The sequence below is a fragment of the Peromyscus maniculatus genome, chromosome 3 (assembly GCF_049852395.1).
Source record: "Peromyscus maniculatus bairdii isolate BWxNUB_F1_BW_parent chromosome 3, HU_Pman_BW_mat_3.1, whole genome shotgun sequence".
NCBI lineage: Eukaryota > Metazoa > Chordata > Mammalia > Rodentia > Cricetidae > Peromyscus > Peromyscus maniculatus.
Window position 1 is genome coordinate 160,956,478 of NC_134854.1, and position 17,191 is coordinate 160,973,668.

At 42.5% G+C, this 17,191-nt stretch overlaps 1 protein-coding gene across 50 annotated transcripts in view; it reads left to right on the forward strand.

Moving 5' to 3' along the window:
* Nucleotides 1-17,191, forward strand: part of Plekha5 (pleckstrin homology domain containing A5) — a 184,107-nt gene that overhangs the window by 145,838 nt on the left and 21,078 nt on the right. For 38 of the 50 annotated variants that reach the window (XR_013050216.1, XM_076568177.1, XM_076568146.1 and 35 more), the window contains 5 exons: nt 10,188-10,250; nt 11,223-11,303; nt 11,434-11,583; nt 14,471-14,572; nt 16,395-16,506. Coding sequence is in view for 49 of the 50 variants with exons in the window: in XM_076568177.1 (XP_076424292.1) it covers nt 10,188-10,250; nt 11,223-11,303; nt 11,434-11,583; nt 14,471-14,572; nt 16,395-16,506 (508 nt within the window). In the remaining variant the exon portion in view is untranslated. Of the gene's footprint in view, nt 1-4,257; nt 4,339-9,656; nt 9,693-10,187; nt 10,251-11,222; nt 11,304-11,433; nt 11,584-14,470; nt 14,573-16,394; nt 16,507-17,191 lie in introns of all 50 variants that reach the window. The other 12 variants (XM_076568142.1, XM_076568139.1, XM_076568140.1 and 9 more) reach the window with 3 other exon arrangements.

A 17,191-nucleotide genomic window follows, 5' to 3' on the forward strand; every position in this document is an offset into this window, starting at 1 on the left:
AGCAGGACTGGAGAGCTTGAGCATAGAGCATGGAGACCATCTCGGTCACCAGGACAGTGGTGACCGAGATGGTCTCAAGGTCACAGCAGTGCTGGGTATGGTGGTTCATACCTTTAGTCCCAGGGCTGGGGAGGCTGAAGTGCCAGGATTGCTGGGAGATACATAGGATGAGTTGTAGGCCTGCTGGACTACAGACTTAGACCCTGTCACACAAAATCAAAACATAAAGGCCAATAGCTGCACAATCCTGTGGTAGGCTTTTCCGCTGCTTTCTGCTTTATTCTGAAATACACTATCTCAGATTGTTCAAAGAGCTAGTAAACTACTTGAGGTCTGTATTTTTAATGATATTTTTATCTACTCTTTGAGAATTCCGTACATGTGGCTCCCCATGACACATCTCCCTCCCAGTTCTGTGTCCTCTGCAGAACCCATTGAGTCCAGTCAGTGCTGCCCCGTTCAGTTCAGTGAGCATCTCATTTGGTTTTTACGAACACACCCCCGCCCCAGTGTCCGTTCTGACTTCCCTGTTAGTCAGAGCAATGAAGACGGGATTTAGATGGTTCTCTTCTTTCCCTGAAATCTTCCTGCGGACTTTTAGGTAGGCAATAACAACAGAAAATAGCATGCTGGGAATGGTGATCCAGAGAAGACAGGAAGCAGCTCAGGAGAGTGCCAGGCCCCAGGGGCTGAAGTCAGAAACTAAAGCCTACCACCTTTTACAGTACATTTTCTAAAGGGGTACTTAAATACTTAGGAGGAGGAAAGTCCCTTTTTTTTTTTTTTTTTTTTTTTTGGTTTTTCGAGACAGGGTTTTTCTGTGTAGCTTTGCACCTTTCCTGGAACTCACTTGGTAGCCCAGGCTGGCCTCAAACTCAAAGAGATCCGCCTGCCTCTGCCTCTCAAGTGGGAAAGTCACTTTTAATACTGCTTCTTTCTAAATTTTTTTTTAGATTTTTACTTTATGTGTTGTTTCACTTACATGTAGATAGGTTCCACATTTGTGTCTGGTGCCCAAGGCGGTCAGAAGAGGTCATCAGATCCCCTGGACCTGGAGTTATAGATGGTTGTGAGCTACCATGAGGATGCTGGGAACCAAACCCAGGTCCTCTGGAAGAGCAGTTACTGCTCTTAACCTCTGAGCCTTCTCTCCAGACCCCAAGAGTAATCTTGTATCAATCTTGGCTCCTTTGTTAAAAATTTTATTAATTTACTGTGCATGCACAAGAGAGGAGCAGCACATGGGGATCAGTCGATTCTCCCCTTTCTCCACATGGGTCCTGGAGATCCTGACTTCACCTTGCTGACCTATCTATCTCGCCATCCCATCATGCCTACTCTTGATTTTTCTTCTCCAACTCTTCCTTCTTTTTCCTCTTTCTTCCTTTGTGGTTGAGACATGGTCTCATATAACCAAGCTGACTTTGAACCTCCTACCTCTACCTCCCTACAATCTGTTGTTGTTTGGGGTTTTTTTTTGGGGGGGGGGGTGCAAGGCGGGGCAGGGTCATTCTATCTCCTCCCTCTCTTTCTCATTCCCTCTCCCCACCCTCCTTTCGCCACCTCTCCCTCCCTCCACTCCCTTCTCCCCTCCCCGTCTCCAGCATACTTGGAGGTCGAAGTCTAGAAAGCCCTTGAATAGAATAGGACACCATGATGGCAGAATTGTAAGAAAACTAGGGGTTGGGGATTTAGCTCAGTGGTAAGGCGCTTGCCTAGCAAGCACAGAGCCCTGGTTTGGTCCTCAGCTGGGGGGGGGGGTGCTAACCAGACATTGGGTGGGTTAGAAGTATGGACTTAATACCTACATGTTAGTCCTCTGATCTCTTAACTGACCTATCCAGTGCCTATCTGAGTATAGTTAATTATTGCTGTGGATCTGATCCTTGGTGATAACTATTTCACCTGTCTTAACCTTAACCACGAAAGCTCCTTCTTTTCCTCGCGTTCTCTCAACTGAGTTCATCTCAGTTTTCTGTTTGTCACTGTGTTCTTTCTTGTTTCTGTCAGAAAGTGGAGTTTAGTGTGAGCTTCCTTGTTGGCAAGAAGTTTACTTTGGAAAATTGTAGTGAGCCTTTCTTGTTGGACTTTCTTGGACCACCAACCCCCAAATAACGACACGCAGACTTATTATTAATTATGAAACCTCAGCCTTTAGCTTAGGCTTGTTCCCAACTAGCTCTTATAACTTAAATTAACCTGTTTCTATTAATGTACATTCTGCAGTGTGGCTTTTTCCTCTCCTTCATTCTGTACATCCGACTTGCTCCATGGCTGGTGTCTCTCCACCTCTCTTCTTCCCAGAGTTCCTCTCTCTCCCCGGAAGTCCCACCTATTTCTCCCCTGCATAGCTATTGTCCATTCAGCTCTGTAGTAAATCAATCAGGAGGCGCCTTAGGCAGAGACACATCTTTACTGTGTACATAAAGATTATCCCACAACAGGAAGTGATACCAAGGTGAGAGCAAAGAGTGAAGGGGACAGCCAGAGGTACCCTGGGCCTCATCACATTGAACTTTGACAAATGAACAGAAACTGGTGAAGTTACTCAAGTAAACTGTGGAATTACCCAGGTGAACCAGACAGGAGATTGGCCCCATCCTCCAGTGCTCTGGGGCTGAGACTGGCTGACACCACCCTGAGGCTGTGTTTGCATACATGAGCACTGGGTGGGTTCCCACATTAAAACAAAGATGGATTGGTAAGATGTGGAGAGGTCCGGGCTGGAGAGATGACTCAGTGGTGAAGAATACTGGTTGCTCTTCCAGAGAACCCCTGTTCAATTCCCAGCACCCAACATGGCAGCTCATAACTGTCTATAACTCCATTTCCAGGATATCTGTGCCTTCTGAATTCTGCATGCACATGCTGCATAGACATACATGCAGGCAAAATACCCATACACATAAAATTAATTTTTTTAAATGTTCTCGGTTAGTTCTCCAGCACAGGCCCAGCATTTCCAGAAGTGAACTTCTCGTCCATAGCTTTCATGTCTGGCAAAACCACTAAAAGCAAAGAGTAAACAGGACCCCAGGGAGGATGTGAGTCGTCCTGTGCAAGGGCTTTTAGAGCAAACGGCCCCACGGCTGGATTACTCTTTCTGCATGGAGATAGATCCTCAGGGTGCACAGGAAAGTTGCCTGGGAATTGTGTCCAGTGGTTCCAGTGTATATGGGAGAGGGACCACTGCTCTAAATAGGCTTTTGGTTCAGAAGTTTAGATTATCCTGTGCATTACAGTGCTTTATCATCTGTCCTAATATATGTCATTAATTGACTACATTGATGAAAGTAAAATCTGGCTGCAGCGCTGCACTCTGAGGTTTTTATGACCTCTAGTACAGGATACTCATGTGCTTTGCAAATGCTGTGGACAGCACACTCCTTAAACCCTGGGAAAATCACTTAAATTAACTGCAGTGGTAAACACCAGATCTGTCTGCTTAGAAATGCTGAAAATTTTGTTAGCCATTTCCTCTCCATATCAGAATGCTTGTCCTTTGAATTCTCTGGCTAACTACAAAGCCTGTTGCAGGAAACTGTACTTTTCTAGAAACCATAATGAAGTAGAATATAGCTGGAAATGTGAGTCACACTTTCATCCTGCCATGATAGGAGCAAAGGAGATTTACTGAGTCCTTGCTGAATAAGTTTTATTTTAAATGTCCTTGAATAATTCTACATATACCATTATACTGAGAAAATCCAAGAGTCTATAAAAATACCTGTCAAGACTAATTTTAATAAAATATGTTATCTAAGTGATAAAAATGTTGGGTATTATAAAATTTTAATATCCTTAGAGAACTAGTTTTTTTCTGACTAGCCTTATAAAGAACTGCAGTTTGTTTCAGTTTTATTACTGAATAAAATTAAGCAATATCATTTTTCTCCTAAATTCACAGATTGCCCCCCTCTAGAAATTTTAAATTGTCTTTTTATATTTAATGCTTTATCATCTTACATATGTAAAAGTAGCTGTTAATTGGCTGTATTGATTAAAGTCAAATCTGATTGTAGCACTGTAGCAGTCAGTGAGGTTGATTTTATAACCTTTGGTGTATTTTATAGCTTTAGGTGCTTGCTTGAAATTGTTGGTGTGCATTAAGTCTGTGCAACCATGGGGTGAAATGTAAGCAACTAACTGCACTGTTAGGAAGATACTAAAGTAGAGGATATATTTACAGTGTCGTCTTTCAAATCTACCTGTGCTGTAAACTGATGTTTGCTGTATGCTCCTCCTGATTTGAAATAGATGAAAGAAAATGAACCTATTATCACCATGGTTCACACAATGATTGAGAACTCGGCGCTAAGACCGCAACTGTACCAACAAGTAAGGTCTTGGACAGTGAATGATACTGCATTGTCATCTGCAAAACCCCTCAGGGACAGCCTTGTCTGTCCTCAGATTCCCTCATAACATCAGTGTTTTTACCTTTTGTTTCTGTTTGTTTGGGAAACCACGCTTCATCCATGCTCCCCAAGATGCTGTGGTACCCTTAGCATGGCTTTGCTGAACACTTGCCGTTGAGTATTAAGTGTGTCATCTTCCTAAAGCTTTTGTTTACATCATGTGGTTGATAGATACTTGGAGGTCTGCAGTACACTTAGCAAGGGTTACTGGGTTTCTGTGCATTAACTCTGAAGGCATTTAAAATGGATTTCAGGGGGAAAGATTTGTAAAACTGTTTCCTTTTAAGCACAGTCCTCCAAACCTCTCCTACTCCAGCGTTAGTACCTTCTCTTTATGTAGGAGGTGATTATCTAGTTTCTATATTGATGGAGCGGAGCCTAGCCCTAACATAGTAGGGCTATTGGTTCTCCTGTATTACTGTTCCTGCATCCGTCAGGGTGTTCCCCATCTTATTCCTTTCTCACACATTCACATTGTGTCGGGGAATAGGTAGGCTTTGACTTAGGAACCTTGGTAACCTGCAGATCTGCAAATGAAGTCACACGTTTCTATCCATTGCTTCCAGTTATTATTTATCCATGGTCTAAATGTTCCTGGCTCTGTGTCCAACAGCATCGGCTTCTTCCACTTCAGCACCCTCCAGTTCTCCGAGCAATGGCCTGTTAGAATGTTTTCAAATCGTAATGAAGAGGAAAGAATTCTCTCACATGAAAAATGAATATCGATCCTAATTCAAATGTGAGAAGCACCTGATAAAAGGAAACGTGTGAGCTTGCCCTGGGTGGAAAGGCCCAGGTGCCTCTGTCTTTGAAGTGTGACTGTGGTCAGGTAGCAGAACTATATGATGCTAAGAGATGAAGCTTACTCTGGACCCAGTTTTCAAAATGTTTAAAGTATGTTTAATGCCTGAAAACATCTTTAATTTACAGGAGATAACCAAATACTAAATATTTAAAGTTAAGCAGCTTTACTTTAAGAAAATGGAAGTGACCTCTTAGCATTTAATGTATGTATGCACATGTGCACAACCCTCCACGGTGCACGTGTGAAAGCCAGAGGACTATTAGGACTGATTCTCGCCTCCCACTGCACCCCATCACCTCCAGGATCCAGCTCAGTTCTGCAGGCTGGGAAGCAGTTGCTCTACCCGCTGAGCCATCTCACCACCTCTGTCTCTTTGTTTTGGGATCAGGTCCTGCTTCCTCTGAAGTGCTGGGATTATACTGTCTTCACGGGCCACCAAGTCTGGCTGGGACCACCTTAATTTCCATATTCTCCTTAGGTGGCCTCCTGAAAACCCACCTAAGCAGTGGGTTTTCTACAAATTCTAAAGTTCAGTAGTAAACACATATCAAGTTATTGTTTTATTTTATTTTTATTATTTTATGTGTGGAGGTGGTTGGCTTGTACCACATGTGTGCCTAGTGCCTGAGGAGGCCAGAAGAGGGCATCAGATCCCCTGGAACAGACATAATGGAACCCAGGTCCTCTGAAAGAGTAGCCAATGCTCATACTGAGCTGGGTCTCCAGCTTTTGCATCAAGATTTTAAAAAAATCTGCCGGGCGGTGGTGGCGCACGCCTTTAATCCCAGCACTTGGGAGGCAGAGCCAGGTGGATCTCTGTGAGTTCGAGGCTAACCTGGTCTACAGAGTGAGATCCAAGACAGGCACCAAAACTACACAGAGAAACCCTGTCTCAAAAAAAAAGGAAAAAAAAAAGTTAAAAAAAAAGATTTTAAAGAAATCTTGTGAATTTGTTGGTCATTTTGTATGTCACACTTCTTGTACTGTGGGCTTTATGAGATGGTGATGGCTAATGAAGTTCCTCACCTGATGAACAGTTCTGGAAGACACATGCCAGCAAACGCCTGTAGTGCTGTGAGCATTGTTTGCGTGGCTTTGTTGGTTGATTTTTGGTTGGAGGTTTTATGGGGTTTTTTGTTTTCCATTGCTTGTTTTGAGACAGGGTCTTGCTATGTAGCCCATGCTGGCCTGGAACGCATTCTGTAGCCAGGCTGCCCTTGAACTCAAATATCCCTGTCTTTCTGCCTCCTCGATGCTGGGATAAAAGGTTTGGCTATCATGCCTGGCTGTTGATACTGTTTTTGTTTTTAAATAGTGTCTCATTTACACCAGGCTGCCTAGGAACTCAATAAAGATGACGCTGAACTTGTGATCCTCCTGCCTCTACCCTCCCGTGCTGGGAGCACAGGCATATATAACTGCCCAGTTTTGTTTGGTTCTGGGGATTGAACTGAGGGCTTCATGAATGCTAGGTAAGACCTCTGCCAGCTTACATCCCTAGCTGACTATTTTTTAGGTCACTGGTTATAGTATATTGTCAAACTAAAAGTATTTCCAAAGCCGAGCATGATGTTTCACATATATAACCCCAGGCACTTGGGTGGGTAAGGCAGAAGGATTGGTCTGAATTCAAGGCCAGTTTGTGGTACAAAGTAAGATTGTCACACCAAAAAAAAAAAAGAGGAAGAGAGAAAGCCAAAATCGGGGCTGAAGAGATGTCGCAGTGGTTAAGAGAGCATACTGCTCCTGAATAGGACCTGGGTTTGGTTTCCAGAGCTCGCCTCTGAGGATTGAACACCCTTTCCTAGCACCCACACTCACATGTGCATCCACACATAAAACACATCACTTTTAAAAAATGTTTAATGGCTTTAAAATGTAACTGAAAACTCTTTTTAGAATGTTTTTGTGTGTACGTGTGAGAGAGATATCACAAACGGGATTTTAAAGGTTGAGTTTTGTTTCTTTTTGTTTGGTTGGTTGGTTGGTTTTGTTGTTACTGTAGTTTGTTCTTGTTTTGTTTTTTAATTTTGGAGTTTTGTTTGTTGGTGGGAAAGGGTTGTTTTGTTTTGTTTTGCTTGTTGGACAGGGTCTCACCATGTAGCTATGACAGCTCACTCTGTAAATCACTCTGGCCTCAAACAAAGATGCACCTGCCCCTGTCTCCTGAGTGCTGGGAATAAAGACATGCCTCACCATGCCCAGCTCTAAAAGTTACGTTTTAATTAACGTAATTTTATCTTAAGTTAGCACCAAGCCAGTTGTAGTGAAAAGTGAGAAAAACCAGCATTGGAAGACTAAGGCCCAGTGCTGCCAGATTCTGGGTCAGTCCCCAGCACAACTATGAGGAGGAGGAGGAGGAAATGAAACCAAGAAGACTTGACAAGAGAGGCTTGAGTGCAGCTCTTGAAGAAAAGGCAGGCCAGCTAGGTGGCACTGTGATGGGGTGTACCCTCCCGTACACACACCAGGAAAGCGGGGTGGGGCTTGGTTTTGATTTGGGGATTTTTTTGTGATTTAGAAAAGTACAGTACTATTACTATTTAGTATCGCACTGTTGTGGTTCCATCTCAACATCTGTGGGGTAGAGTCATCTTTGGCTGGTTTTTTGTTTGTTTCTTTGTTTTTGTTTGTTTGTTTTTTGAGTCCATCCTGGTCTTCATGAAAGGAGTGGGAGTGCTGGAGAGATGGCTCAGTGGTTAAGAGCACTTGGGACTCTTCCAAAAGACCCAAGTTCAGTTCCTAAGTTCCTAGCATTCATGTAGAGTGACTTACAACCAACTGTATGTAACTCTAACTCCTAGGAATCCAACACCCTCTTCTGGCCTCCTTAGGTACCTGCACATACATGACATATACACATAAAGTAATTTAAAGAAAATGTCCATTGATAACTATAAGTATCCTGTGAATATGTCGTATTCACCTGACTATGAAGACATCACTCGAAAGCTGGAACAGCTGGGTGAGCTGAAACATGCCCATAATCTCAGCACCGGGGAGGATGGGTGTAAGTTCCAGGCCAGCCAGGGCTACATCACAAGGTCCTGCCAAAAGGTTGTAACTATTCCGTAGACATTTTTGATGCTGTGGCAACTGATAAGAAAATGAGTCTTAAATGGCTCTCTTAAGTTAAAACAGAACAGCAGGGCCCTAAACAATCATCATAAACTCCTTTTAGTAGACTGCTGTTCTCTTTTCCTTGATCCTTGGGCACAGGATGCAATTCCTAATTTTAACCTAGACATAGCACTCTGCTCACTGCGTTCACATGTCATGGTCTAGTAAAGCTGCTTTGCGTTTAACTTTAAATACGAAGTAAAATGTACCAGAACATCTTAATGCCTTTTACATTCAAGTTCTTGAGTGTAAAAACTCATTTTGACCTTTTCCAGTTGGTATCATGGATAGAAGCATTTGAAAGCTCACTCTTGGTCCCTTTTCCAGGAAAAAGGGTCAACGCTTCCTTGGACCCAGGTGCTTTGGTCTAGAATAACCCAACATTTGTGAGGATGCTATTGGCTGATCTTTACCTACAATAGTAAACAAGTATTCTTTTGCCATCATATTCATTTTTCATGTAATATTCATTTCTATAAGACCTCGTGGTTTAATGGTCATTCTGCATACCTTAAATAGTCATAATTCATTTGCATGAGGTATGTGAAGTAAAGTCATAAGATGAAATATGTAATTCCAGGATTTATTTGTATGTTGGGAATGCTTGAATTTTTAACCTTTTGATCTCCACATTTCTAGATTCATTTAGCGTTCTCTGCTGTTTGTTTTAAAACTATAATAGTCAAGCATATTTTTACAGAGGGGACATATAATCAAACACATTCTTATGGACTTATACATGTATATATAAAATTTAGCTCCCTAAACTAGATTATATTGGGGAGTATTTCTCCTAAACTGACAATGAGTGGAAATGTGCCATTTAGTGAACATACAATAAGGTTCAGCTCAATTTTGCCTAATGTGTTTTTGTTGCTGTCTAGCAGTCAATATAAAATCAAAAGACAGTGAAATGATGCGTGCAGAGGCTGTGGTGTGCTCTGGGTATGACTGACTGAGATGGCTATGGAACTCTTGGTAAGCACAGTCAGAAACAAGGATTCATGTGACAAAGACAATTAGAAGAACATTAAAAGATTTTCAGTGCAGGGAAAAATAATTCCTTACAAGGCTGGAAGTACTATGTGCTCCATTGTGGAGTGCTTGATAATCATGCATGAGGCATTGAGTTCAGTTCCCAGCACTACAAGAATAATAGTTGTTTATAATATCATACAAATGCCGTCAGATACAAATATCAACCTCTTTTGAAATTTGTTTAATTATAACATAGCATAGGCTTTCAGTTTTATGATCCTTCAAGTGATTTCCTCTTTGCAATTAAACCCGCCCTTTTCCTCATTATCTTTTAGTTCTTAAGACAGAAGAACCAGATAAGTCTCTATTGTGTATGTGTGTTTATATTGCATATATGTATACGGTGTGTTCTAGGTCTTGTTAATGCGGTTGTGCTAAGGTGTGTTGATTTGAGTGCACACACTGTGAGTGTGTGTGCGCTGTGACAGATGCTTCCCCTGGACATGCTGATGCAAACGTTCGATTCAGTGCAGCTGCTATGGTTATGTTTGTCCGTTTTCCATCAAAGTAATGTTTGTCTTTCCAGTGGAAAATGGAAGGTGCTATTTTAATTTTGTTTGGCCAGCTTCTTGTTTGACAAGCTTACGTTGGCATCATTCTTAATGTATCTTGCATATTGTATCTTTGCTGAGTGTTTCTCTACTTTTTTGCCGGTTTGTGCTTGAATTAAATTTCTAGAAGTATAAAAAGCATTAAAATCCTGCTTGTCACACAGTCATTTTGACAGAAATTTAAATTGTTTGCTATAGACTATATTACTTAAATATTATTTTTAAAGTTGCTCTGTGGCATTTCTTTTCTTATAGCTGTCACAAGATGAATGTAGAGGCACATTATACAAATACAGACCTGAAGAGGTAGATATTGATGTAAGTATTTCTGGCCCCCAGAACTCTCTTTGTAGACCAGGTGGGCTTTGAAGTCAGAGAGATTCTCCTGCCTCTGCCTCTCACATGCACCATTAAGCCCAACTATTATTAAGAATTTTTACAGATAAAGCCAAGAATCATACTGGTACATTCCTGTAACCCCAGCAAAGCTAGAGCAGCAGGAGGATTTGAGGAAGTTCCAGGCCAGCCTAGACTAGGAGACTTTGTCTCAAATAAATCAATAAATGCTTTGAACTAGGGCTGTAGTTTGGCAGTAGAGCATATGCTTAGCATTCCTACGACTCTGGATTCCATCCCCAGAGCCTAAAGAAAAAGAAAAATGTCAATTATTGTAGCATGCTCCTGTAGTCTGAGATGGCATCCATGATTGGTTTTTTTGTTTGTTTGTTTTTGTTTGTTTTTGTTTTTGAAGACAAGGTTTCTCTGTGTAGCGTTGCGCCTTTCCTGGAACTCACTCTGTAGCCCAGGCTGGCCTCCAACTCAGAGATCTGCCTGGCTCTGCCTCCCGAGTGCTGGAATTAAAGGCGTGCGCCACCACCGACCAGCAGCATCCATGATTGTTAAGAGTGTTTTGAGATACGTGAGCTGAATAGCACCCTTAAACTGTTTCTCTCCCTGTGTTTATTTGAGTATTTGATTGTTGATACTCTTTTTGAAGCAGGGTCTCACTATGTAGACCTGATTGAGCTGTAACTTGGAGAGATCTGCCTGCCTCTGTCTCCAGAGATTAAAGGCATATGCCACATTTTACTTTTGGTGGTTCTCATTGAAATAAAAATGTCCTAAAGGGGGAAAGTGTGATCAGAGTGTATTGTATGAAAAAAGTTTTTTCAATTAAAAGAATTAATATTTACAAAGCTCTACTTGATATCCCATGATTGTTTTAAATGGCTCCCTTCCCTTTGTTACAAGAGACTTTCAGTTGCTAACGACAGACATCTTCTCTTCTAGGCCAAATTGAGCAGATTGTGTGAACAGGATAAAGTGGTCCGTGCTCTGGAGGAGAAGCTGCAGCAGCTGCACAAAGAGAAAGTAGGGCGATTACCTTTCCTATGTACAGTTGATGTTGCTGCCTGTGCTGATGATGAGGACACTGGTAGCCAGAGACGTGAAACAACTCAGGGATGCAGACCTTTCAGTGTAGTCCTCTTTATTCCAACAGTACACGCTCGAGCAAGCCTTGCTGTCAGCCAGCCAGGAAATAGAGATGAATGCAGATAACCCGGCCGCCATCCAAACGGTGGTACTGCAGAGGGACGACCTGCAAAACGGACTGCTGAGCACGTGTCGAGAGCTCTCCCGGGCCACTGCCGTGAGTCCTTTGGTTGTCCTCCAAGCTGCCCGGATCAGGACCTGGTGGCACAGTACTGGGAGACTGAGTCCCAGAGCTGACTGATGGTGGAGAGAATTCGGGGGGGGGGGGGGGGGGGGGGGGGGGGCGGTCACCACGTGCAACTTAAAAGAGATAGAGGCGTGGCCATTTGGTCAGTGGTAGAGCAAGGCCTGGTGCCATGCCCTATGATCCCAGCACTCAGAAAGCCAGGCCTAGAGGGCACACCCGTCTCAGAACAGGGTTGTTTAAACTGGGTGTGATACCACAGGCCTTTAATCCCAGCACTCAAGGAGGCAAAGGCAGGTAGATCTCTGTAAATTTGAGGCCAACTGTAGCCACATAGACTCTATCTCAAAAAACAACAATAACAAAATTACAGTTTTTGTCTTTTCTCTGTGCTTTTAGTTGATTTGTCTCTAAGATTGTTATCATAATAACAATCTTGTTTTTTTGTTTTGTTTTGTTTTGTTTGGGTTTTTGGGTTGTTTTGTTTTTGTTTTTGTTTTTTGAGACAGGGTTTCTCTGTAGCTTTGTGCCTTTCCTGGAACTCACTCTAACCCGCCTGCCTCTGCCTCCTGAGTGCTGGGATTAAAGGCGTTCACCACCACTGCCTATCCATAATAACAATCTTAAAATATGGTGTCACACCCTGTAAGACTAACACTCAGAGTCCAAGGCAGAAGAATTGCTAGAGGTTTAAGGCCAGCCTATGGCTGTGTTGTGAGAACTTACCTCTAAAAAGAAAAAGAAAGAAATATTAATTCTTGTTGGTATACTTTGTTTAGGGACATAAAAACAAAGGGCAGCCTTTTTCTATAAATAGAGCCATTATTCTTTATGAGGTAGATATTTACTGAGAGAAGTATTTCTGCTTCTTATATAGTATGCAAATAAAAATTCTTTTTTTTTTCCTTTTAATTTTTGAGGTCATAAGAAAAAATTCTTAGATATGTTAAAATGTATTTCATTAGCCAGGTGGTGGTGGTGCACACATTCAATCCCAGCACTTAGGAAGCAGAGGCAGGCAGATCTCTGTGAGTTCGAAGCCAGCCTGGTCTACCAAGTGAGTCCCAGGAAAGGCGCAAAGCTACACAGAGAAACCCTGTCTCTAAAAACCAAAAAAAAAAAAAAAAAAAAAAAAGTCTACTGAAGCCAATAATGACTAGTATTCACAGTCAGACAGACTATTCAGTGTTTTATTTCTCCCTGAGAATTGACCCAAGCCCCTGCATACAGTTGGCAAGCACCCTATGGCTCCCGCATTCCCAGCTAAGTTACCAGGAAGACCTTGCTTCTGCCTCAACCTTCCAAATATCAGGGATTACAGTCATGTGTTGCCATGTCTGTATTTTTCAATATAAACCAGGTGTGGTGAGTCACATACTTTCAACCACAGCAATCTAGAAGCTGAGACAGGAGGGTCATTACAAGATCAAACAAGTCAAGCCAGGGTTACATAGTGAGATCTTGTCTCAAAAAAAAAAAAAAAAAAATGACGGGGCTGGAGAGATGGCTCAGTGATTGAGACCATTTACTGCTCTTCCTAGTACCCAGCACCACGTGGTGGTTCACAACCATCCATGACTCCATTTCCAAGAGATCTGATGCCCTTTCTGACCCGTTGAGCACCAGGAACTCATGTAGTGCACATACATACCTTCAAGCAAGCAAACGCTCCTATGCTTAAAGTAAATAAATAAAAACATGGAGAAACCAAAAAAAAAGAAAGAGAGAGGGAAAAAAAAGAAAGGAAGGGGGGGAGAGAGAGAAAGAAAGAAAAAGGAAGAAAGAAAGAGAGAGAAAGAAGGAAGGAAGGAAGGAAGGAAGGAAGGAAGGAAGGAAGGAAGGAAGGAAGGAAGGAAGGAAGGAAAGAAAGAAAGAAAGAAAGAAAGAAAGAAAGAAAGAAAGAAAGAAAGAAAGAAAGAAAGAAAGAAAGAAAGAAAGAAAGAGAAAAAGAAAAAGAAAAAGGCCTGAAGAGATGGCTGAGCTGTTAGAGGCGAGGCTCACAACCAAAAGTAGAAGAAAACAAAGGCCAGCAAATGCTGACGAGGATGTGAGGAATCGTTATCCACCACTGATGAGGATGTGTGATTATCAGTTTTGAGGTTCCTGAAAACAGGTTGAAGAGAAGGCTTCACTATTTCAAGCTCCAAGTTCAATTCCTAGCATCCATATGGGGCGGATCACATCTGTCTGTAACTGCAGCTCCAGGGGATCTGATGAGTTCTTCTGACATCCAGGGGCATCTACTCACATGCACTTACCCACACATATACACACATAATTAAAAATAAAAATAAATAGAATTAGCAGATCCTCCAGCTATACCACTACACTCCTGGGGATCTACCCAGAAGACTAAGTCAGCACACCACAGAGATACATGTTCATCCAGAGTTACTACCAACAGCCACAAGAGGTAAGAAATGGAACCAGCGTAAATGTGCAAAATCCAATAAACGTCATATATATACATACCATGGATATTTTTTGCAGACATAAAGAAAAATTAAATCATGGCATTTGCAGAAAAATAGATGGAACTGGATAAAGTCATTACATTAAATAAAATAAGCTAGACTCTGAAATAACGCCACATGCATTCTCTGAATGAATGAGTCTTGAAAAAGAGAAAACCATAAAGGAGAGTGAGTTATGAGTATTTCTGCTTGGGTGCTGTAGGTGTAACTCAATCAAACAGTTGCCTACCATGTTCTTGGCTTCAGTCTCCAGCACTGCTAAGAGATAGTTTTATTTTGCCCAAAATAAACCATACAGTTTTCTGAAATCTTGGGAGGTTTTAAGTATACTAACAATACCATTAAAGCTTGGGTCCCTTTTAAAATAATGAATATTTTAACTTTAGGAGCTGGAACGAGCCTGGAGAGAATATGACAAGTTAGAATATGATGTGACTGTCACCAGGAACCAGATGCAGGAGCAGCTTGATCGCCTTGGGGAAGTGCAGGTAGGACAGGTGGTCGGTCTGCTTGCAGTCAACTTCTGTAACCTTGACAGGCTCACACACATCGTCTTCAGTGACACAGTTCTTACTCTCTACAAAGTGCGTCTCCTCTTTAAAGCCCTTGCCTTTTGCCAAACCCTGATGAGCCCTGAAGTGCTTGTGCTTCTTGGGGCTTAGCATAGTTCCCTCAGCACTGTGTTCTCAGTACTCAGCTCAGTTCTTAGGACTGTGCTCTCAGCACTCACCTCAGCTCTCAGCACTCACTTCAGCTCTCTCAGCACTTCCGTAAATGTGGTTGAGACTCTTCACAATTCATTCTGTGACAGCTGATACAGAATTGTTCATTAAATGCACCATGACCAATACAAAACTACACAGAGAAAGAAACCCTGTCCAACAAAACAAAACCAAAAAAAAAAAGAGTTTGGTTGGTCATGGTATCTCCTCACAGCAATAGAACAGTAGCTAAGACAATGTATATGTCACATATGTGGGCACCCTGGGAGGCCAGAGGAGGGTATTGGATCCCCTGGACTAAGTGTTACAGGTCGCTGTGGGCTATTCAATGTAGGTTCTGGAAGAGCAGCAAGTACTCTTAAGTGCTGAGCCATCGTTCCAGCTCCAAGAAAAATAATATTTCTCTGCAAGGGTCATATAGTTGTAACAAAGTTTTAAACTGTATGATTTTAGCCTAACAGCATTATACGGAAGATTAAAAGGAAAAAGTGAATTACCAGAGTAGAGTAAAAGTAGCTGTGGTTGAATGTTTGTATTACATTTACTTACTTCTATCAGTCAAGTGTGTTTATGTTCTCAAGTTTAGGACGTAGCACAGGAGTCCTTATCCTCAGGATATGCCCCGTGCCTGTCAGTGACTCATGAAACCACAAATAGTATGGAGCCTTATGCAGTAAGGTTGGGAGAAGGTGATCCTGGGCATGGAGAAGTACTAGGTATCTGCTGTACCGTTGAGCTGCTCCGGTCCACACCTGCAACAGCAGCAAACTAGCCACTGGAGCTGACCAAACCGTTAGAACGGTTACTCCCTCTTTAATGCGGTGCTGGGGTGGTGCTGGGGCGTTCTGCATGCTGGTCAAGCATACTGTCCACCCCGGAGCTACAGCGCACTGTGGGCTGTGTGTGGGAAACCAGTGAAAGTGAACCTGGAGGTGCGGGGGCCCAGCGAGCACCTTCTGTGGCTTCCTCTCCTCAGGGACTTGTTTTTGTCTTAACTTAGGAATGGTAAGTTTTGTTCCCTGTTCAGTTTTAATTTATAGTCCCTTCTAAGAATGTGCCTTTCTGGGATCACAAATAACAATAAAGCACACTACAGACATGCACAGTAGCACACTTTTGTCAGAGAAATTGTGTTTTTCTCTTTGTGCCTTCCCTTTTTATCTTTACAACTTCATGGGCTCACGTGTGTTATCCTAAATATCCCAGGGACTTAATCCTCTGTGGCCCTCTTTTCGTTATATAATTAGTGAGACATAACTTTGACTTTTTCCCCCTAACTTATTGATGAATTAGTTATTTTCCTGTTGCTATGCTAGAAACCCTCAACAGAGAGCAACTTAAGGGAGAAGGGGTCTATACTTTGGCTCGCAGTTCCAGAGGGACAGAGCCCATCATAGCCGGCCTGCAGTCTCGAAGGAGAGAGAGTGAGACCTGGAAGGGGCCCAGCTGGAAAAATTCCAAAGCTCCCGGCCAGTGTGTACTTCCTCTAGCAAGGCCCCACCAACTGAAACTGAGTGTTCAAATGCATGAGTCCCTGGAAGGCATTTCCACTCAAGCACCACAGTGACCTGTCCGTCTTTACTGATAGAGTGAATCGGCAGGAATTCAGCGGGCACAGATTCAGAAAGAACTTTGGAGAATTCAAGATGTCATGGAGGGGTTGAGCAAACACAAACAGCAAAGAGGTTCCTCAGAAACAGGTAGGTCAGCTTGGCCTGGCTGCGTCTGTCATTGAATGGGTACATAAATTAATAAAGTAGAAGCCCCGACCACACAAACCCTTGTTCTGTGTCTGATTACTGACAGCACTTTAGCTTTATCAACGCCTTAATTCTGACCCTTCTTTGTGGAGATCTTACACCTCTGTTTCCTTTTGCTTTCCCTTTTTAATAATATCTTTTATTTATTCTTTGAAAGTTTCGGACATGTACACAGTGTGTCTTGACCATACCACCCCAGCTCCCCTCACGACTGTGAACACCACCTTCCTGTCTGTTCTTGTTGTTAACCAGTGGTTCCAGTTCCTGCTGCTGTTAGGGTGCTGACTGATCTTGTTGGCTTTCCCCTCCTGAATGTAATAATAGTTGCCTGTGACATTGTATAGATTAACCATGCTTTATCCTTTTCCATTTGAACATGTGAAGTGTCTGGAGTGCTATTTTGGTACTATCTGTAAGTCCTTCTGTAACAGGCATTGTAGCTAGAGTTTTCCTGCCTTGCCCACAGTCAGGACAAATCTCTGTCACCTGCCAGTCCCACAGCCGCTCAGACCCAACCAAGTAAACACAGAGACTTATATTGCATACAAACTGTATGGCCGTGGCAGGCTTCTTGTTAACTGTTCTTATATCTTAAATTAACGCATTTCTACAAATCTATACCTTG